Source organism: Crinia signifera, chromosome 3, assembly GCF_055691185.1.
Source record: "Crinia signifera chromosome 3, ASM5569118v1, whole genome shotgun sequence".
Classification (NCBI taxonomy): Eukaryota; Metazoa; Chordata; class Amphibia; order Anura; family Myobatrachidae; genus Crinia; species Crinia signifera.
In genome coordinates this window covers 176,457,049-176,480,685 of record NC_139219.1, presented here as the reverse complement: position 1 = coordinate 176,480,685, position 23,637 = coordinate 176,457,049, and the positions used below count along the sequence as shown (strand labels likewise).

The following is a 23,637-nucleotide window of genomic DNA, read 5'->3' as shown; positions in this document are numbered from 1 at the left end:
CAACTAACATATAAGTACCGCAACATGTGTTCTGGAAAACTATTATGTGCATGGGAAGTTAAAAAATAAAATCTGTATGTAGTTGAATGTGTATACATTTAAATAATGATAAATTAAGAAAACTAAAGCATTTATGACCTTTGAAAATTTAAAATGGACATTAAAAAATGTATTGCATAGTTATTGAGTTGACAGTTTCTATTCAAATTCCATCTAAATGCCCCCCCAACAAGCCACAGTATTATGGGTTGGCCAGACCTTGCCACTTCATTAACTAACCATACTGTTTTTTTTCTCAGCATAATTTGTTTGTGGCAGCTCAATCCATGCAAACACAAGTGTTTGAAAATAGATTAAATATGATTTTTTATTGCTTTTTCTTATTTTTACTGATTTATGTGATTTATACAATGGTTTATAGTGGCAAACTGTATATGAAAAACCCTATCTAAATATTTTGCATTGCCAAAATCATTTTGGTTTACAGAAGTAGACACCAAAATCTACCTTTTGCTTAAAAAGAATAACAAATGTTTGAATGATCAGTTTTATTTGTGTCCATTCCTATAGGACCTACATTTGGTTGTTGTATGGTAGAACAAGCTGTAATATCCAATTGAAAGTAATAGATTCAGGATTAGTAATAATCAATATTGTCTCACAGCAATTGTTCCAAAAGAACTTATACTCAGAATTGGTACATGTGTTTACCATGACTGCATGTGAGGTCCATGTGAGGAGCCTCAACTGTTCAGCCCATCTAGTGGGCCCAAAGTGGTAATAATATTTTGGACAAGATGGAAAATACAAATTGTGCTCAGTACCACTATCCGAGAACAGTGCTGACTTATAGCACAAACTACTTCTATTATATGTTGGGCTTTCCCTACATATTTCAGCATTACCTTTATTTCACATTGCTTTGCTTATATGACATACTGTAGGTACTGCAGTTTTAAATTAATTAAAGCCAAACTCCTTTTATTACAAAACACTATATTTAACTCTGGAAACACATCACTTAAATTTACAAAGTCACTGCCTTATAACTTTATGACCAGGTTCGTTTTGCTTATATAAATATGCACAGGACTTTTGTATAGTCATTTTAACCTCACACAATAAACAAATTATTCATAATGATTTTGTGGATAAACAAAAACCATACATACTCTACGTTGACATTAAAAATGAAAAAGAAATGTTACGTCTAAGAAGACAGCACAAAACAATAAAGAGTGCAACTTGTTTATAATACAATGAATGTAAACGTTCATGCAGTGAGGCTTTATAACTGTGCAGGCAGGTACATTGTATGTAACGGCGCCAAAACATTTCAGTTTGCTTGTGAACTTTCAGCTTCATGCTTCTTATTTTCAATTACAAATCATGTACATAAATGTACAAATCATACGCACAAATTAACATTCACAGTATTTGTCTCAAACAATTGAGAATTTTATTTAAGAACAGATGTTTGGACTGGGTCCAAGCTAATGCATGTTGCAAAAGCTAGAACACAAAACAGCGGGATAACTCTCGCTAATAAATCTTTCCATTGTTTCCTATACTTTAGTATGATAAATACCTGACAGAACAGAAGGCAAGATTTCCACAGCCATACCAAAAGAGCTCTATTCATCAGCACTTAAAACATCCCCTATAAATTGTGTGCACTTTAATGAAAGGTCATTTAAAAATATTGGTCAAGATTCAGTTTAAAAGAAAAATAAACTTTATAGACAACTAGATGAAATAGTTCCTGCAGAGTGAAAAGAAAGCTTACATTTTTTTGACTGTCGTTATCATGATTTTGTTCGTATACCCTTTCCTGGGCAGGGATGCGGTCACTGGGTCACCAGCAAGTTATTAGACAGTCATTAGGTCGACATGCAATTAGGTCACCATGCAGGAAGGTCGACAGGGTCATTAGGACGCCTTGGGGTTTTTCACTGTTTGTTTTGAGCCGACAGGCGGTATTTCATGCCCTACCATGTGTCCATGTCGAATGTGTTGACATTCGGGCCAAAAACAGAGAAAAAAACCCATGTCGACCTTTTGACTGTAAAATTAACAGATGTCAACCTAATGACCCTGTCAACATAATGACCCTGTCGACCTAAACCATGTCAACATACACTCATGTTGACCTAGACACGTCAACCTAATGGCATGTCAACCTAATAACTGTCTAACAACTTGCTGGTGAACAACTGATCCACGCCCCCTGGGCATACAGTACCCACGAAAATGCTGGGTGTGCCCAGGAAAATGCTTGAAGTCCCCATGTGAATGCAGGAGGGCAGATGCCTACCAGGGGCAGACGGCTGATGACATAGTACATCTGCCATCCACCCAGATGCCACAAGTCTAAGTTAGCCCAGACTGACTTAGATTTGCAAACAGGGTAAGAATCGATCAATGGTCGGTGACCATCAAATGATTTCGGCTCCACACGCCACCCTGCAAATGGATGTTTATGCAAAACATCCATTTTCAAAGCAGCGGAGATATTCGCATGGTGAAGAAAGAAATATTCAAAGGAGAATATAATCAGACACCTAGACAAGGGCTGGTTTTCAGAAAAGCAGTTGCTAAAAGTAGGGGTAGTCAGTCCTTACTAGAGAAAACAAGGACACAAACACACACAGACAAAGTGTGTAGAAGCGCTTATTGTAAAACTAAAAATATGCAAGTGATTGATATACAGTATAATGATAGAAATAACCTTTACTAGGAATATATACATTTCATTAATGTACAATCCATATATAAAATGTAATGACAATAATAATAAAGAATTAATATATAAAAGATGAAACTGTCACTCTCTCAGGATAAGTAATGTGGAATTTAAATTAACTGGAACTCAGCGTCCTCTCACCTAACTCCCACTGTTTAACCTCCACGATCTTGTGCTATTCCCACAGACTTTATTATTGCCCATTGTGGACCTTGAAGGAGTATCACCTTATCACCATTACTCCTGGCTCCAATTTGGGACCCCCACTCTGGATTGGCAGCTCAATTCTTCCACAGCCACCTACCTTTCACACTTGCAAAAATATCCCGGGTTTTTGCACATGAACGCGCATCAACCCGGGATGAGCATTCTGGGATTTCTACCCAGGTCCTGACCTGGGTAGATTCCGGAATCAACACGAGATGCGGTGTGATTGGTCCTGTACCTGGGATCGGGTACACAGGACTTTAAAAAAGCTGCTGATTGGAGCTTTCTTGGGCTCACAAATGCTGATGTCATCTTTCAGAGCCCTGGAGTCCATTTCTAATGACATGCATATGTATTTGCAGGGATTTCCCGGGATCAGTGTGAATGGGGCTGTCCTGGGTCAATCCCAGGTCTGAGTGCACTGTGAAAGGATAACTTCCTGGGTAGTGTCCCGGGAAGCATCCGGGAATACATTCCCGGGTATGACCTGGCTCTGCAGGTGTGAAAGGGGTATGAGAGGACGCTGAATTCCAGTTTATTGGGTCATTGCATCTGCCATCCCTCCACCGGCTGCCAAGGAGCTCCGTACAACTAGTGAGGACTGAGCCTTTTTGGGCATTGGAACACACCTGCTAGCGGCGAAGCAACCACCTAAGTTGGTAAAGTGCACTTACCTATGTGACATTCCTTCAACTCTGGCACACTCTGAATTCCACATTACTTATTCTGAAAGAGTTCTATCAGTTCCATCTTTTATATATTAATTCTTTATTATTATTGTCACTACATTTTATAGATGGACTGTACATTGATGAATTTTATATATTCCTCAATCACTTGCCTATTTTTATTTTTATAATAAGTGCTGCTACACACTTTGTGTGTATTTGTCTCCTTATATTCGCATGGCAGCAGGTGGGCGGGTATTTACTAAGCAGCAAATTTTCACTGTTTAGCAAGCCAACCAGAATTGCCCCCTGTGTGTGAACATATCTACCAGATACTGGCACTCCATGGTATCTTGGCAGGTGCCTTCCATAGATCCTCCATGCAGAAGGGGATGTAAATAATATCCTTGTTAAACATACATACATATAGGTTTGCTCCCCATCACTCTGGTGCACCACAGGGATCATCCGCCCTCCTTTGGGGTGTATCCACTAGTATAAAACAAGGGCAGTAGGCGGCAGAATGATACTCCACAGTTATAAAACAAAGGGCATATATGTAAATATGAAATATCACAGTATATGCTGGGTGGTACAAGCCAAATAGTAATGGCTAACTTGACTGAACGGCCACATTTAATAATTATACAAACAACAAGATAAGTATTTTTTGAAACGTGGAAAAAAAATAGATCACTTTGATAATATATAAAATCAATGCTTACTGACAATAATTGGTACTTGATCTCAGTGCTACATAGAAACATAGAATTTGAAGGCAGATAAGAACCACTTGGCCCATCTAGTCTGCCCTTTTGTAAAAATGTTACCTCCAACCATATTTGATCATTATTTCTTTGGAAGGATATCGATATGCCGATCCCAAGCATGTTTAAATTGTACTACTGTATTTGCGTCTACCACCTCTGATGGTAGGCTATTCCACTTATCTACTACTCTTTCTGTGAAGTAATTCTTCCTCACATTTCCCCTGAATCTTCCTCCCTCTAGTTTCAGTGCATGTCCTCGTGTTCTGTTGCTCCTCTTCTTGTGAAGAATGTCTCCCCACCTGTACCTTGTTAAAACCCTTGATATATTTGAAAGTTTCTATCATGCCCCCCCTTTTCTTTCTCTGCTCTAAACTATACATATGAAGATATTTTAGTCTCTCCTGGTAAGTTTTGTGATGTAGGCCATGCACCATTTTAGTTGCCCTTCTTTGTACAGTCTCTAATCAGTAGCGCATGCAGGGGGGGGGGGGGGTTCTGAGTACCCAGAAACCCCCCCCCCAGGAGTCTAAGGGCAGCAGCCTGAAAGCTGAGGGTCCCCTCTTTCCATGGGTACAAGAATTTTAAAAATCGGCCCTTGGGAACCGGAGATATCTGACTTCAAAGCAGTGGTCCCCATCCAAGCCTGTTAATTGCTCTTCCCAGTCAAATATTTCAGGTTCTGTCTAACAGAGTTTTTCTGAGGGTATACTCCAAAAGCTGAGACTCTCCCCCTTTGATGGACACTAGTAGCTTGTCTCTACTGTTCCCAGAACCAGAGATATCAGCCTTCCAGCAGCTGGTTACTGCTCCAGCTCCACACACCTGGTATGTAGTTTTATATACTCGTTGGCAGATGACTCTGCCTCCTGAATCACCTGTGATCACCTAGTCCCCAATACCACTTGGTAGGTGGGTTTCTCTAGTTTTTAATTCCATTAAAATCTAAGAAATCTATTTTTGGGAACTGGAGATATCTGCAGTCAAGCAAGCTGTCCTCCCACCAGAAAATTATGTATAATAAGCCCACTCCACTATACACCCCTCCTCTGCATATTAAACATCCTCTACCACCCTGGAAGTTATGTATCAGGGCCCCTTCATTCAGCCCAATGCCCCCTTCTCCCAGACCATCTCTCACCATCTGTGCAGTAAAGGGGTAATTAGTGGAAATTACTGATCCAGGCCCTACATGCTGAGCAGTTGAAATAATACCCCCTACCACCCGCAGGACATCAAAGCTTCCCCCACCCCTACCGCTGGAGGATCGGTAGGGGCCCCAATACATTGCTATGCCCAGGGGTCTACACTGCTGTTGATGCCCCTGTATGTATATATATATATATATCTGTGTATATATATATATATATATATATATATATATATATATATATATATATATATATATATATATATATATATATTGTCCAGAGATGAGCAGCACATCCTCGACAGCCACTTATATTGGGGTGCCCTCCATAACCTCCGGGGTCAATCCATACATGCAGACGGCGGCACTCACCCAAAATCAATTCTCAGAAGCAGTGGTATGACCAACGTTTCAAACCTTTTATTTAGCGGTTCTTCATCAGGATAACGTTATCCTGATGAAGAACCGCTAAATAAAAGGTTCGAAACGTTGGTCATACCACTGCTTCTGAGAATTGATTTTGGGTGAGTGCCGCCGTCTGCATGTATATATATATATATATATATATATATATATATATATATATATATATATATATATATATGTATGTGTGTGTGTGTGTGTGTGTGTGTACTTTAACTGACCCGGCATATACTGGTTCACCTAAGTGTCCATCTCCGTGCTTTGCTCCGCCCCTCTGGAAACCCCCTTCTGAAAATCCTGCGTTTGCCACTGCTAATGTATTTATATCCTTCTGGAGATATGGCCTCCAGAACTGAACACAGTACTGTAGATAAGGTTGTACCTCATCTAGAGCCAGTAATGCTACATACAAAGCCAATAGTGCTGCCCCAATCATTTAAGACTAAGACATCTAGTATGTAAAAAGAAAATTTATCTAAACATAATACATGAAACATGTTTATTCTTATGTAGGCAATTTCTTATGGAGCTAAATAATTCAGTGAAATATGTAAAATGTTGCTCTAGTGAAGCAGATATAAGGCATTCCCCTTGGTAATATTTGGCTAAAAGATGCATACAAAATTTTTATTTGTTATACACCATTTACAGAAAAGACAAAAACAAATTACAAAAGACAGCAATTACTCTTATTAGGAAAAAATACACTTTAGATTAAAAAAAAAAAAAAAAAGAAAAAATCTTGAAAAGGAGAAAACAAGTAGAACAATTTTTTGAAGTTGGGAAAGTTATTGTGTGTACAGTATATACAAAACCAAAATACTTTGTCTTCCATCTAGATTTTTGTAACTGTTGGTAATCTGCCACTCATAATTTAATATGGTTAATAATACAAATGATAAAATTTTCTTCTGTATTCAAATCAGTGTCCCTCACCAATGTTATTTGGTTATGGGTCATTAGGTCAATCAATATTAGGTCAACATGCATTAGGTTGACCACTAAAGGTTTCCATGACTTAGGTCAACACAAAAATATGTTGACATGCCTAAGGTCGACATGACTGGAAGGTCAACACAAACATTGGGTCGACTGTCAAAATGTCGACGTGAGTTCACATTTTTGTCCCGAATGTCGACATAGTCAGCATGGACACTGTCTAAGTGTACCGTGTCCACTCACATGGCTTGATATGCTCCCCATGCGTCAGGCACACAATTTTATTCTCCCACCATGCTGTAGTGCAGTGGTTCCCAACCCTGGTCCTCAAGTACCCCCAACAGTGCACGTTTTCCAGGTCACCCGGCAGGTGCACAATTTATTCAGGCACATTTTAAAAGATCCACAGGTGGAGCTAATTAATTTCACTGATTCTGTGTGGAGACCTGCAAAACATGCACTGTTGGGGGTACTTGAGGACCAGGGTTGGGAACCACTGCCATAGTGGATGGTAGAAAATGTAATACTGCCTGTCGGCACAAAAAAAGGTGAAAAACTCATGTCGACATTTTGACCAGGTCGAGCTTCTTCCATCCATGTTGACCTAAGACATGTGGAGATTTAGCGGTCGACCTAAATAGGTGTCGACCTAATGACCATATCCTTGTTATTTATCCTCAGAAACCAAGCAGTGCTACCCTTATCCACACTATTGAGGTGGTCTGAATACACTGGAATAACACCTTATTTATTATGATGTCATATGCATCAATAAAAATGTGTTAAATAAAACAAAACAATAATGGAACTCAAGAAAAACTCACTTTTTCTAAAGAATTGTAATAATATTTCTATTTTGTGAATATGTAGGGGTATATACTATTTCAGTTTTACGTAAGACTACAATATTTACTCAATTGTATCAGTGTAGGTTTGAAGAACAGTACATTTTTTTTGAATGCATATTGATATTCATTTGTATATTATTGTATCCTTGTCTAAATATTTTGGAAAATATCTTTGAAGCATTTTTGACAGTTTGTTACACTATTGTTTATTTATCAATTGACACATCAAAATCCTGTCTGGAATTTTCTCTGTATATCATTAAAGAATGATTTTGGTAACCACTGATTTCTTTGTGAACAATGCAACATCTATAAACATTTAAAAAAAATCTCTTGGTTTTAATCACCTGAAGACACACACACACACACACACACACACAAAAAAATCAAAAATACAACACTGAAAACAAACATCTGTCCCCTTCTCAAGCTCAAATTTCAAAATTCCATTTAATGACAGAGGACACTTTTATACAGTATATATTTTTGACAGGCAGTTTTCAAAAACTTACTTGACATGTGTAATGATGTAAACAGGAAGGTTTTAATTTGCTAGGAATAAATATGAAGCTGAAATGTATGCAGCTTAGTTTCAATACTAATTGCCCGTCTAATGGATAAAAATTAAAACTATTTTCCAAATGAAAAAGCCAAAATTAAATTTTTATTTTTTTCTGCTAACTTGCATGAAAAAGTCACAGAATTATGCATATATTTCCATGTACTGATCATGTTTTCTTGCTAAGTGAAAACCTGCCATTTCCCATGGGAAATAACTAAATTAAAGACACAGACGCACAGAAGCATCACAAGCACTGACTGCAATTACCTGCTTCAGCAACATATCCTCAAAGGCTTAACAATCACAACATTAGTCTCGTCTTCCAGCTTGATATAAAAATAAATATTATATATAGCACATATTAAAGGCTCACAGATTTACTAAAGTGATACAAACACATGCAAAATACTTTTTGTTTCTGCAACTAACACTATTCTACTAGGCACCTTCAGCCAAACAATCCAGAGTCTCTGGATGCTCAAGTAGAGACAAGTTTGTCTTTGGCGCTAGAGGCTATAATGGTGTAACTTGTCACCCTGCAGCCACCACGTAGGAGGATTGCTAGCCTCCACACAAAAGTACAAGAAAAAAAAGAACGTGGGGCGCTCAAAAGGTGCACAAGAAGATATACAATTTATTAAAAAACAAACCAAAAAGAAACACACTTAAAAACAATACATTAAATAAAACTGCATTCATATACAATCAGTATATGTTTATAAACACACAATGGGCTCAATGTTAAAGATAATCTTATATTGCATAAAAACCTTTATCCTTTTGGAGCTAGGTTTAGCTTTTTGTAGGACAAGCTTTGTTGCTCCTTAATTGTAGGTCTGATATCCTTTAAACCATGGATCATCCAATTTAGCGATCAGTGTACACACTGTCAGATCCACAGTATTGCAATGTCTTTTTATAGGTGATATTGCACAGGCACCCATTAGGATAAAGGAAATGAGAAAAGTCATAAACTTTGCGGCATTATTCGTATATAGGCGTTGTAAGTGTCTCTTACCGCTTTGCAGGGCTCACACCAAAATGGCAGTGTGTGTTGAGCCACAGTGCCCGCTCCATCACGTTCCCTCGACTGACCCTCTGTGTGATTACCAGCTGGGTGGGTTGCTCTAGTACAAGCCGTCTCCTTGCCGCGGCTTAATATCTTCTGCACACTCCGTACAGCGCTCTGCCACAGCATCCGACGGGTAGCTGTGCACTTTCACCAGGAGGAGAAATCGGCTCTGGCGGTATGGAGATGATTCGCCGGGTAACGGAGGTGCTCATTATGGAACACGTTTCTCCGCACTCTGGGGTGGCTTTTTCAAACCAGGAATGAGGTTCCTTCTGCTGAGCCGGCTTTAAATGCTGGTCTGCTCTGTTTGCACAGGTGTTCTATATTAAATGATTGGCTCATGGATTTCAATAGCCCTATGTAAAAGTCCATCTCACTTATGCTGCTTTCCCACTGCCTACACGGGTAAAGACCCGTTTTTTTTAAACGGGTCTTTAAACGGGTAAGAGCCATAAAGACTCTTTCCCACTGCAGCTTTTAAACGGTAAATTACCGTTTAAAAGCTGTTTTTGTCACATTCACACTTACCCGTTTAAAAACCCGTTTAAGCAGTGTAAAGATAGGGGGGGGGGGGAGAATTTAAAAAAAAAAAACGGCGTGGGGTCCCCCCCACTGCCGAAACCAGCACCAGGCTGAAGGAGCCGGGGCTGGTAATAAAAAATCAGGAAACCCGACAAATAGGGGTTCCCTGATTTTTTACAACCAGCCCCAGGCTCCAGGTCCGGGGCTGGTTCCCAAATACGGGGGACAAAATGACTAGGGGTCCCCCGTATTTTAAGAACCAGCCCCAGGCACAACCAGCCAGCAGGGTAATGCCACAGCCGGGGGACACTTATAATATAAGTTCCCGCGGCCAAAGCATTAACCCTACCGACCAGTCAGCCTGGCCAGGGGCCCTGGGGGAGTGGGGACCCCCCCAATAAAGGGGTCCCCCCCCTCCAGGACTTACCTGACCAGGCTGAAGCCTGGTGCTGTCCCCGGTGACCCTGGAGCGGTGGTCACCGGGCTGATGGTATTGTGTAAAAAATAGAATAAAAACCATTGTCTTTTACTGGTGAACTATGAGTCCCAGCAAGCCTCCCCCGCAAGCTGGGACTTGGAGAACCACAAGTCCCAGCCTGCGGGGCATTAAAGGGCCCGCTGGGTCTTGTAGTTCCACAGTAAAAGAAAGAGTTAAATAAACACACTGACACACGTGAAAAATAAAAGTTTAATACATACATAACACATACATACTGATACTTACCTATCTTGAGCCCGTAGGTAGCCCTGGTCCTGATGTCCTGGTCCGTGTCGGCGTCTGTATCCAGTCGGCATCCCTGTCGGCGACGGCGTCGGCGGTCCGGAGTCCGAAGAAATCCATTTGGGAAGCTGTGGAAGGAAATCCTACTCACCTGTCCCAGCGCGACGTAGTCCAGGTAAGGTCTTTGCAAAAAAAACAAACCGAACACCCGAACCAAGCGGACAGGCAGAGAGCCACACGGTGTGTTTACATCGTGCGGCTCCGCCCCCGAATGCCGCTATTGGCCGCCTTGCGGCCTAGCGGCCAATCAGGAGCCGCTAGGCCGCAAGGCGGCCAATAGCGGCATTCGGGAGGCGGAGCCGCACGATGTAAACAAACACACGTGCGTTTCCGTCAGTCCGGTCTGGTTCGGGTGTCGGTTTGTTTTTTTTGCAAAGACCTTACCTGGACTACGTCGCGCTGGGACAGGTGAGTAGGATTTCCTTCCACAGCTTCCCAAATGGATTTCTTCGGACTCCGGACCGCCGACGCCGTCGCCGACAGGGATGCCGACTGGATACAGACGCCGACACGGACCAGGACATCAGGACCAGGGCTACCTACGGGCTCAAGATAGGTAAGTATCAGTATGTATGTGTTATGTATGTATTAAACTTTTATTTTTCACGTGTGTCAGTGTGTTTATTTAACTCTTTCTTTTACTGTGGAACTACAAGACCCAGCGGGCCCTTTAATGCCCCGCAGGCTGGGACTTGTGGTTCTCCAAGTCCCAGCTTGCGGGGGAGGCTTGCTGGGACTCATAGTTCACCAGTAAAAGACAATGGTTTTTATTCTATTTTTTACACAATACCATCAGCCCGGTGACCACCGCTCCAGGGTCACCGGGGACAGCACCAGGCTTCAGCCTGGTCAGGTAAGTCCTGGAGGGGGGGGACCCCTTTATTGGGGGGGTCCCCACTCCCCCAGGGCCCCTGGCCAGGCTGACTGGTCGGTAGGGTTAATGCTTTGGCCGCGGGAACTTATATCATAAGTGTCCCCCGGCTGTGGCATTACCCTGCTGGCTGGTTGTGCCTGGGGCTGGTTCTTAAAATACGGGGGACCCCTAGTCATTTTGTCCCCCGTATTTTGGGAACCAGCCCCGGACCTGGAGCCTGGGGCTGGTTGTAAAAAATCAGGGAACCCCTATTTGTCGGGTTTCCTGATTTTTTATTACCAGCCCCGGCTCCTTCAGCCTGGTGCTGGTTTCGGCAGTGGGGGGGGACCCCATGCCGGTTTTTTTTTTAACGGGTAAAGGGCTACCCCTTTCCCACTGCCGAAAAAACGGCTATTACACGGTAAAAACACTGCTTTTTACACGGGTAACAAAAACCGGTATTTGTTACCCGTGTAAAGCAACCTGGAGCTTTCCCACTGCAGCTCTAGCCGTTTAAAAAGGCTAAAAAAACGGCATTTACACGTGTAAAGCCTGCAGTGGGAAAGGGGTATATGAGGAACTTTGCAAGATTTACGTTCTCACCACGGTGTTCGCATGTTTCTAATAGTAGCAATTTATAGCTTCATTCTATAGAAGACACATTGCCGTATATGAATCTAATACTTTCTCTCTGGATGCTCAAACTACATCTGTTGTAATACATAGGTATTTACATTTACCATCATGAAGAGTGATAATACTACTTATAGGTTTATAAATATCTGCAAGTAGACTAAGGTAGGTATTATTACAACACAATAAAAGGGTATGGGTCATTGGGTATACAGCAGGATGGTCAAAAAGCATATGGTCGACACCATTAGGTTGACATGCAGAAAGGTCAACATGGGTTTGGTTGACAGGGTCATTAGGTGGACACAAGCATTATGTCGACATGGGGAAGGTCGACAGTCAAAAGATTGACATAGGGGTTTTCACATCTTTTTGTACCGAATTTCTACACAGTCTACATGGACACTGAAATGTAGCACCGTGTCCCCTCGCATGGCTCGCTGTGCTCACTACGTTCGGCACACTATTTTATTTTCCCACCACACCCCAGTGGTTAGTAGGGCATGAAATGCCGCCTTTTGGCACAGGTCGGCTCCAAAACAGAAAATATGTGAAAAACCCCATGTCGACATAATGCTTATGTCAACCTAAATGCCTGTCAACCTAATGCTTGTCGAACATCCTGCTGTAGACCTAGTGACCGTATCCCTAATTAAAACGGTGGTCATTATTGGGCTTGCCAATTATAACCTGTTAATTTTCTTCATGCAACAAATGACGCTATATTACAACACATAGGTTCCAGGAAAACCCATGGATCTATAGATTTTCACTGCAGGGATTGTGGCAAAGAAGATTGCGGCAAAGAAGCCTTCTTATAGGAGATTTAGTATCCAAAACCCCTGATAAGTGTCTGTATTTGGGATAATAACATAGAAAATTACAAAGGCTAATTGGATACTGCTGTAAATTGGATGTTGTCATTTGACATTAGGTCAAAGGGGAATAAAAAACAAAAACTAAAAAAAAAAAGCACAAGTTCCCAAATGATACATAACTATGTCCACTGTGTGAATGTGACACATTCTCGTACTACAATATAAACTGACCCATTCATGTGCTTTTCAATTTTTTATTACTAGTAGGCAAAGATAATTTTTCATTAATAAGTAAAACTATTTTTAAAAAGTGCACCCTTCTAAAAAAAAAAACACACTGCTGCACTCAAAAGTTACATAAAATGTGTTGACTATGTTAAAATGGTTAATAAGCTTTCTTGCTAAATATGTAATTTTACATTAACATGCTTATATGACTAAATTGGCAAGAGAGATAAGGAAATACACTCAATCTTTAATCAGACTGGAGATACAAGTGGCACTAAGTAGGGCATGAAGCCCCCTGCTAATTGCAACATCTAAAATGAAAGCACATTCTCTACAAACCAGGAACATTTAAAGAAAAAAAAAAACACACTGAAAAACTAGTGCCTGTTTGTTCCACACTTCCCCACAAATGGATATAGTTGAAATGTTACACTAACAAACTCATGTTTTTCTCTTGTGAACATCTTTTGTAGGTCTGACAAGTTCAAGAACAAGGTAAAGGTGGATAAATCAGCTCTTACCTGCTTTTCAGCATGACCATAATCGGGTCCTTGGTTTGGCAAGAAATATAAAATGTGGCCATTGTTTTTTGCTAACTCTCTCAAGGCCATTGCCGTCCGTACAGTGGAATTTCTGGCATGAACAAAAACCATTACCTTCACAAATGAAAAGAAAACACAGAAATAAGTGAAATAAAACTGAAACATGCATATAGTTATTTTACAGGCACTAATTATAAAAGTACATCCAATTAGTATAACTGCAAGCACAAATTCAGCAGAGTTTTAAAAGCGCCAGATTTTGCATGATGATTACAATACTTTGTACATCACAGGAGTCAAATATGTTTATTTAATTGAGGATACAATTATTAAGAGGTGTTCCTAAAAGGTCAAAGGAGTAGAGCCTCTGACAGCATTAGAGATCCTGCGCCCAGGATAGCAGGGTGCCGTGCACAGTCTTGGCTCATCCGCACACAGTCTTGGCTCATCCGCTGCATCGGGAAACGGGAGATGGGGCTGGCAGGGGAAACTGCACCACAGACGGAGACCCTGTGCCCATCCAAAAATGCCCACCGCTGTAAAGGAGATAGACACTAGAGGTGATCCTTCACCTCTAGCGTATGTCAGGGGAGTGCAGAGCACCCAGCGCTACCCATAAGTGTGGATTCTGGGAGTGCTGTGGCCCGGCAACCAATAGCAATGAGCTAGTAATCCCATGGCAAGACCACGTAAACACAGAAGGCAAGCAGCACTTAGACCCCTGGAAACTAGCACATAAACCCCCCTGGCAACGAGTTCATAAACCCCCTGGCAACAAGCTCCTAAACTCCCCTGGCAATGAGAATGTAACCCCGGGCAACAAGAATTGAACCCATGGAAATGAGCTTACAATTCCCCTTGGCAACAAGCATGTTATCCCCCTACCAATGAGCATGGAACCACTTGCAACAACATTTTAGGTAAGCAGCACCTATCAGTGCGATTAATCACAGTTAATCGCAAAAATGTCATGCTATTAACCGCAATTAATACATTTTAATCGTTGCCCACCACACATATATATATATATATATATATATATATATATATATATATATATATATATATATATATACACACACACACACACACACACATAGCAGGCGGAGGAGCGGCACTCTCAGCTCAATAAAGACATGTACAATGGTCAAAGTAAAGTAATTGCTTTACTTTAACTATTGTACGTGTCTTCATTGAGCTGAGAGTGACGAGCCTCCGCCTGCTGTACACGTCTTTATGTGAGGGCACCCAGCACAGCTAAACTTGCTTAGACACTGTGGATTCTGTGCCTGTCTATTGTTCCATAAATATATATATATATATATATATATATATATATATATGCACAAAATTACAGCGGCACTCGAAGACTTTGGTAAAAATCAATAATGTGTATTAGCAAGAAAGTGCATACAAAAGTAAATTTATCACCCAAAACTCTTACACTCACTAGGCAGCCTAACCACTAAATATCCTTAAAGGTCGGGGACAAATACACAAAACAATAGTAGATTGGCAACAGTAGACCTCAATAATTGAGGATATATTCCTGCAGTTATTAAAGGTCCATATTTTAATAATGTAGAAGAACACAATGTCCAAAGAGTTTTTATCATGAAAGTCCTTTTATTAACCCTTTGAGTGCCAAGATCTCTGAAAGAAATGTGCAAAATATCCAGCATGCATGCTCTGTGCTGGGAGGCCCACTGCATGCTAGGGCCAGGGGTTGTAGTTTTGCGATTACTCGCAAAACTACGATCCAAGCTAAATTAAGCCCATACATAAATCTTTGTGTTTTGAAACCAAATGAAAAACAGCACATAATCTGAAAACAGAATTGCCTATACTGTAAGTAATCATTCTAATGAATGATCTTGCGGAAAAGGATGCAACATTTTTCAAATTAGTGTCCGCTTCCGTGGAAAAAGTTTGAATAGATGGAATGCAAATTCAATCTATTCTTTGTGAAAAAGGGCACTATTGTATTTCGTTTTTGTTTTTTTTACACAATAACCCCCAAAGTTATTGTATTTTTCCTAAAAAAATATTTAAACTAGAGTACCGGGGTAAATATTTATTTACTACCAGTTATTTATTTAGCGCAAACAAAATCAGCAGAGCTTTATAGAGAATATTTGAACATTCATATCAGCCCCTGCCCCAGTGGAGCTTACAATCTATATTCCCTACCACATGTTCTCGCACACACAGACAGTCTAGGGTTAATTTTGTTGGGAGTCAATTCACTTATTTTGGATTTTGGGAGGAAACCGGAGTACCTGGAATAAACCCAGAATATACAAACTCCGCACAGTTAGAGCCTTGGTGAGAATCGAACCCATGACCTCAGTGCTGTGAGGCAGTAATGCTAATTATTACATTGTCCATGCTACCCTAATATGCATAATGCCAAGAAAAAAAATGCAACTGTTTTGACGGCTTAGAAATTAAACCAAAAACTATTTCAGACAAAAAAAGGAAAAAAAAAACACTCTCAAAAGGTTTAAAGTGAGGTTTGTTTTAATGATGTAAACAATGGCTTAATTTGCACTGCAGTTTGGTTTAATGAGGTATAAAAAATGTTTTTTTTACTTTGTGCATAAAGTACTTTCTAGACTGTTTTGGATTCTTAGGCCGTATGCTCAATGAGTAAAATTATGCATCACTATTCTCTTAGATCTACAGAATTCCATTGATTTGAAGAAAATGAACACATGGGATGCATTGTTATGATCAGTATCTCTGTAAAAAAAAATCATTGTTTATGCTTTTAAAATGTTTAAAAAAACAGATCTTGTCTACTATGAAAAATAATACACATACCTTGTTTTAACAGCCCAAATGTATAAAACATTACAGATGAGCAAAAATTAATAGTATACATTACTTATTAACTGTAAACTGCAAGAAAATATCTAGAATACAAGTTACTTTGTGACTATTGAATGGCACGAAGGACACAGGGCTTAATGTATCAAGCAGCAAAAACAGTGGACCAGTTGAAAATAGTCATTGGCATCAAGAGAGGGGAGGGTGGAACAATGGGTTCTACTCTAACACCTCTGGCCAGTATTCAATGCTCCTGCAAGCGCAGGGGCAGCGTATGCATTATGGTTATATCTGTGAACTGACTGTATTCAGGTGTTGGATCAAATATTGGAACTACATGTGAAATGTTTACCTGAAGAAGAAATCTATGCATCAATGCTTTGAATAAATATGTTCATGTTTTACTATTGTGTATTTCTTATGGTGCAAACTTAGAGGGCACTTATATACTTCTTATATATGTATATTATATATATATATATATATATATACACAAAAACATATATCTATATATCTATATATATCTATATATATATATATATATATACACAGACACACATATAAATATATACACACACACTTAAGTTAAAGTTCAAAAATAATGAAATAATGTGCATGTTGGCCAATTCCAGTGGCTTTACTGCATAATAGGGTGATCACTACAATTGGTTTTGCCTGAGTCTTGGTTTTAATTGGAAAATTGAATCACACATGGATAACTTGAGAAAGCATCTGGCAATCAGTGCCCACTAACATAGGTCATCTCTCGCTGCTAATGACATTTCCTTAATACAGCCTTACAATCTCAAAGGCAATGCATGAAAACAAACAGAGGAACTGAATACTTTGTTGTTATCCATAGTATTTAAAGGAGAAATGCATAACATCTCTGGATGGCTGTTTTGAACCTGGGTTTTCAGTATTTCATTAGTAAACATATACTGTAACTAATTCACTTTGCATTTTCTAGCAATAAAACGAATAGCACACAAATATAAAATATCAGTACAATCGATACAGAGGTGTGTTTATATAAAAGATTGAATGCAGTTTAAGGGACATTTAATTGGTAATGACAAAGTACTCAATTGTTTATTAATTAACAATGAAAATTTTACTTTAAATATCATTGTACAATTATACCCAGCTGCTTTACCATTTCAAAGAGACCATCTTATTTTGGTGGAAGACAACCACTATTCCTAATTTCTATGTGCATGCAATTTTCCTAAAAGAGAAATAATAATATAAAAATGCAGTTGCCAACCCTCCTGCATTCTACAGGAGACTCCCTGAAATAGCAGCAATCGCCCTCTCTCCCTCATTAGTCTAGCAATCTCCCTCATTTCACCCAGCCCACATTACATTGTTACATTTCCAGGGAAAAAGGAATGAAGGATAGATACATTTACATTGTACCATCTGCAAGTTGTGCAGTTCTTTCACTGGGAGATCAAAGTAGAGGGCATTGTTGTAGTCTAGGTTTTATGTTCCTAATGCATACACAACCTCTAGGCATATCTGATGAAGGAAAAAAGTACTTGAGTCTGGCTATGTTTCTTATACGAAAGAATGAGGATTTGATTGTGGCTGATACCTTATGTTTAAGTCAATCCACTATTTAGGACAATATCAAGATTCTACATGATTACAGGTTGTAGTTTTGAATCTCCAAGTGCAAATCCTGTTGGTAGGCTATGTTTTAGTCATGTTCTGTGACCTATCATAAGAACCAGTTTATTATCATTATTTTGTCATTACCAACTGGCTCTCACCACTCATGTAGCTCAGCCGGACAGCCATTTAAGATTATTATTGAGTTTTCAGTTCCTGGAGCAAAAGACAGGTACAACTGTGTATCATCTTCATAGCAGAATAGGCCATGACGTCTGAATATTTTTCCCAGTGTTAGCATGTACAGATGGAGCACCTGTCATTCTTGCAGGGGCTGGAGGTCGGATCCCCAAACTCCAATCGGAAGAGGACGTGCACGTTCCCTTACAACGGTGCTCGCTCCAGGTCCCCGCTGGTCTCACACTGTCCCCCACCTTCCTGTCCCCCCCCCCCACTAACCCTGTCCGTCTCCCTGAAGCAGAGACGGGCAGGGTTCACGTCCCCCGCCGCACTGTAACTGCAACACGCGTTCGAGTCAGATGGATTGCCGGTTTGTCAGCGGGGTCAATCTGGCAAGCCCTGGTGCTGGCTGAGAGGCGCTCCATCTGAAAAGAATGGTAAATAGTATAGTACCCTGTGTAACACCAATTGCCAGCGACACTGGTGGTGATGAGTATTCTCAAGAAGAAACTCTTTGTGCCATCTAGTTCACAGAAATCTTCAGGTGCTATATTAGAATTCCATGGTTCACAGTGTCAAATGCTGCAGAGAGATCAAGAAGGATTAAGATTGAATTACCCTCTGTATCTAGCATTAGAGGAGCATGCAGCACACACACCAATGCTGTTTCAGTGCTACAGTATGTTTTCTCCTGAATCCTGACAGGAATGAACCATAAATATCATGCATTGGCAGGTGAATTGCAATCACTTTCTCAATAACCTTTCCTAAAAAGGGAAAGATTTTAAACCGGTCTGTAGTTGGTCATGCAGTCAGGGTCATAAATAACCTTCTTAAGAAGTTGTGTAACAATTGCTGTTTAGTGGTTCAGAAAAAATGTCAGTCTACAAAGAGGACTGAACCATCTGATGTCAGATACATGCCCCAATCATGTACATGACATGTTTGTGTTTTAACAACCACTTTTTCTCCCTGAGGCATCCAATGCAAACAGGGCTGGCGATCCTGGGGGAATCAGTCCAGCACATATATTACATGCATGTATATATGTGCTGTGTGGTCTCCCCTGCACTACCTGGTAGGCGCTGCAGCCACCTCTGGATACAGGTGACTGATGTCTAATAGCCCATGTCCGAACAAAATCCCAGGTCTAAACAGGGATTTTACCAGATCATACACTGTATGGCTTAGACTCCACTGCACTATATTCACATTTTTCCCCCATGTTGCCTCTCTTTACACTAAACCCTGTTAAATCCAGGCTCAGCAAAACATGTCGATGTCATTAAAAATGGTTACATCAGCAGCAAGCACTGTGGAAGAACCAATCAGCAGGGTTTGGATTCCCCCTGTATAAAATCCTGGGTAAGAGGCAGCACACTGACATGTGACTGAAGAATTACTCATGTTCGCAAATGAGGCTGGGCTGGCTGCTCCTGTTTTTGAATGCTGGAGCACGGGGCTGCCTGGAGTGCATGCATGCTGCAACATCCTCCAGCTGGTATTTTGTAGAAGGAGGACCATGGTAATCGGTGGTCTAACTGGCAGCTTTCCCAGTGGAATTGGTGGCCTGTCTGATGGTGTTCTCAGTGAAACTGGCGGCCCGCCCGGCAGCCTTTTAAGATATATCGGTGGCTTCCTAAGTTAGATAATTGATTCATCTTGAGACCTCTTGCTGGGTCCTGAAATGATAACATCAGGGCATAATGCAATAGATGCCAAACACCCAGATGCTCCAGAAGCCAGCTCCAGGGAAGCAAACAGGAGCTATAAAAGTCAGTGGTGTGGATCTGCATACCAGGGAAGAGCTAGGAATCAGGAGGGGAAGCTTTACTATTTTTTGCATCAGAGGAATCCTCGAAGGCTAAGGAAGCAGAAGAGGGGTAAAAGAGCTGGCACCTCGGTAAAATAAATTTATCAGCCATTTAAACCCTCTCTGCCTAGTATTATTCTAGCCAATATGAGATCTCATCCAAATAAAATGGATGAGATTAGACTGAGGATAAACGGTTATCAGCCATTAAATATCTGTGTCTATACTAATATTCAATGAGACCTGGCTGGAAAAAGGTGATCCTGTCTGTCCATTTGAATTACCTGGGAGGGCTCCGTTTAGAGCCGATATGACATCAAGAAGAAGTCCTGCAAGAAGAAAGGTGGTGGCATTTGTATTTACACCCATAACAACTGGTCTACGGACTTGGGTTTAATAAAGAATTATTTCTCGGCAGATTTGTAATATATACTATTAAGGTGTAGGCCATTCTGTTTGCCCTGGGAGAATTTGCGCAGTTTCTGTGTCTGCAGTTTACACACTGCTTCAAGCTTACGTTTCTATAGCTTTGAACACCTTGTTTGGTCATCTTTGCTTATACAACTTATACAGAATGTGAATGTTCTGACATATGGTAATAAAATACTGGACCATGAAATATACAACATGACAAAATACTGGAGCATGACATATACGAAATGACAAAATACTGGACCATGACATGACGTATAGGAACATTGGTACTTATGTAATATCTGGGCTCCCGTTTTTCTTATGAGACCGCGTCCGCTCGCCACACTTTGGGCACGGTGGCTCGCTGCGCTCGCCAACTATATAAAATCAACTCCATGCGTAGTTGGATAGTAGGGGTATGAAAAAATGGGGTGCATTTAACATGGGAGCCCAGATAATACATAAGTACCGGAACATTAAAGACAAAAAATATTATTTCTTGTTTCTAGTCCCAAAATATCTTCCATTGATAAACTGGTCTAGGCCAGTTATTAGGAGTGTTATGGTCTGGCCTGACAGGACTCTGCTAAGCTTGCAGGGTTGCTGTGAATGCACTCATTGGAAGCAGAAGCTTCTGATCCCACAGAAGCTTCTGCTCCTCTTCTACTCCGCAATTGTAGAGTCTGTACTGTGCTCCTCAATACTGGTCTGGTACGGCTCTGCCAGCGAGAGAGACAAATACAGACTCCAAAAGGTAGTCAGAACTACAGAGTAGATAATCGGGACAGACCTTCCCTCTGTCCAGGACCTGTACCTGTCCAGAGCAAAAAAGCGGGCAATGAAGATAGTCAAGGACCAACTACATCCTGGCCATGGCTTGTTTAACATGCTGCCATCAGGCAGACGCTACAGGGTTATTCCCACCAGAAGCCTAAAAAGTTTCTTTCCTCAAGCGGTTCACATGTTGACAAGTGAACTCATGAACACCTCACTGTTTTGTCACGCCATAACCCTTTGCACATAATCTAACATGGTGTCCCCTCAGAATAACTTTCTATATGACTGTACATGTTCCCCACCTAATATGGACAAACCCCAAACTCCATCATCACCTCTTCCACCTTCCTCCCCCCTCAAAAAAAAACTAAAAACCACTATAAATAATATAAAAATAACAAAAGTTTATACATATGAGACTTATAAACCTCTTTATATAAACTCTGTAAAAACATGAGAAATTTAGGATTGAGAACTGTATGCGTTTCTGTACCCCTGCAGACTTAACATGCGGGGATGAAGATATTTATGCAATACTAGTGAAATATGCAGAGATGTAGATATTCCTGCAGCATACAAATTGGTTACATATTTACGACATACTGTAGTGCAGCATCTCAATTATTGATTAATATCATGAAGAGTGCTCGATTTATAGCCGTGTGCTGAGACATCTATAAAAGTACACCAATAAAATGTATTAATTAAAACATGACATTACAGTAAGATATCGGACGATGTCAGACCCCCTATTGGTGCTATGCAACCTTGTCCCACCAGCATTTACCTATATTCCTATATAATTTTAGAATGAACCCTCCCTTTTTCTTCCCCTCCCTTTCCTCCCTCTCTTTCCCTTATTATGGTTTTATTGTCTTCCATTCATCATAGTAATTGCTGTTGCTTGTACAGTATTTTTAGTCTTTGTATAGAATTATATTTCCCAAAACAATGGGATTGTATGCAAACTAAATTCTTATCAATTAGCCTATTTACATAATTACGCCCAATGTAGGCGTGAGTTAACACGCAATCTGATTTTTCTGTTGGACTGTGCCCGATTGATGGATGAAAACACAGCATATCCCCCTCCTTCCTATAATGCTTACTCAATATACACAAAGCGCCCAGTGGGCAGAAATGGTCATCCTTTTGAGCTCCATTTACCGGAAGTCGCATCACAGCATGCGTTCCGACACCTGGAAATGGAGTGTCGTGATTAACCTTTGTCTATATCCCTTGAATGTATGTACAAATTTTTATTTCATATAGGTCTGCCTCCTATATTATTGTTAAATACTAGACAGTGTCTTAAGCTAATTATAGAGAAGGATGTATTGCTATATTATTTAATTGATGAATCAATTGAGTAAATTAATCAATTATGTCAAGTGCACTTCCTGTCCAGGGGTATAAAAGCGCAGACCGCACACAGTTGCTATACCTTTGATAAAGTTGCTAGATAGCAACGAAACATGTTAGGAAGCACCTGCTGATTTTAACCTATTGGACTTTGAGGATAAACTGGAGTTTCCAAGCTCTTATCCAAGCCGGCTCTCAAACCTGGTTCCTGGTTTAATCCACTAAACTTGCATCTACAACTGCTATATTTGGGACACCACCACCTGCTCAAAGACTGGATGTAATGATCGCATAATCGTGAGGATGCCTCTATGATTGAGGATTACAACTCTCCCTCTAGCGTAACCTACTCCTGCAAGGTATATGGACTCCCAGGAATTCATAATCTGCAATTTGGATACTTAACAGGGACCGTATTCATCCACCTTTTGGGACTCCGTCAAATAAGTATACTGTATAACCTCATTTGTCCTTTTTTATTAATTACTATGTTAGAATATTCATATTAAACCTTTTTAACTTAATGTGACAGTCACTTGCCTATATATATATATATATTTTTTTTTTTTTTTTTCGCCTTAGATGAGTGGCGCCACCTGTGATTCAAAGGTAATACAAGCAATAATATTCCCTTACTTGTGGGTGGTGTCAGCCAATCTTTTAGAAAAAAGTAATGGTATGTTACTTACAAAAATGTATATAGCAATATAAAAAGACAGCGGCGCCTAATTATTGCGCAAAAAAGGTGTGTTAAATAATTAAAAAAATATTACATTTATTAAGATGACAATTAAAAATATGTACTGGACATGTAGTAAAAGCTACATTAAAAGGAGGTGGACCATTAAAGGTAGATAATAGAGGTACACAATAGAGTTAAAGAAGAAAGGGG

General features: G+C 40.2%; 1 protein-coding gene across 2 annotated transcripts in view; it reads right to left on the bottom strand.

The window, feature by feature from the left end:
• The window catches only part of ASCC3 (activating signal cointegrator 1 complex subunit 3), a 718,547-nt gene that overhangs the window by 300,459 nt on the left and 394,451 nt on the right, over window positions 1-23,637 (bottom strand). For both annotated transcript variants that reach the window (XM_083176983.1, XM_083176984.1), the window contains exon 14: window positions 13,736-13,870. In XM_083176983.1, coding sequence (XP_083033109.1) covers window positions 13,736-13,870 — 135 coding nt within the window. The remainder of the gene's footprint in view (window positions 1-13,735; window positions 13,871-23,637) is intronic.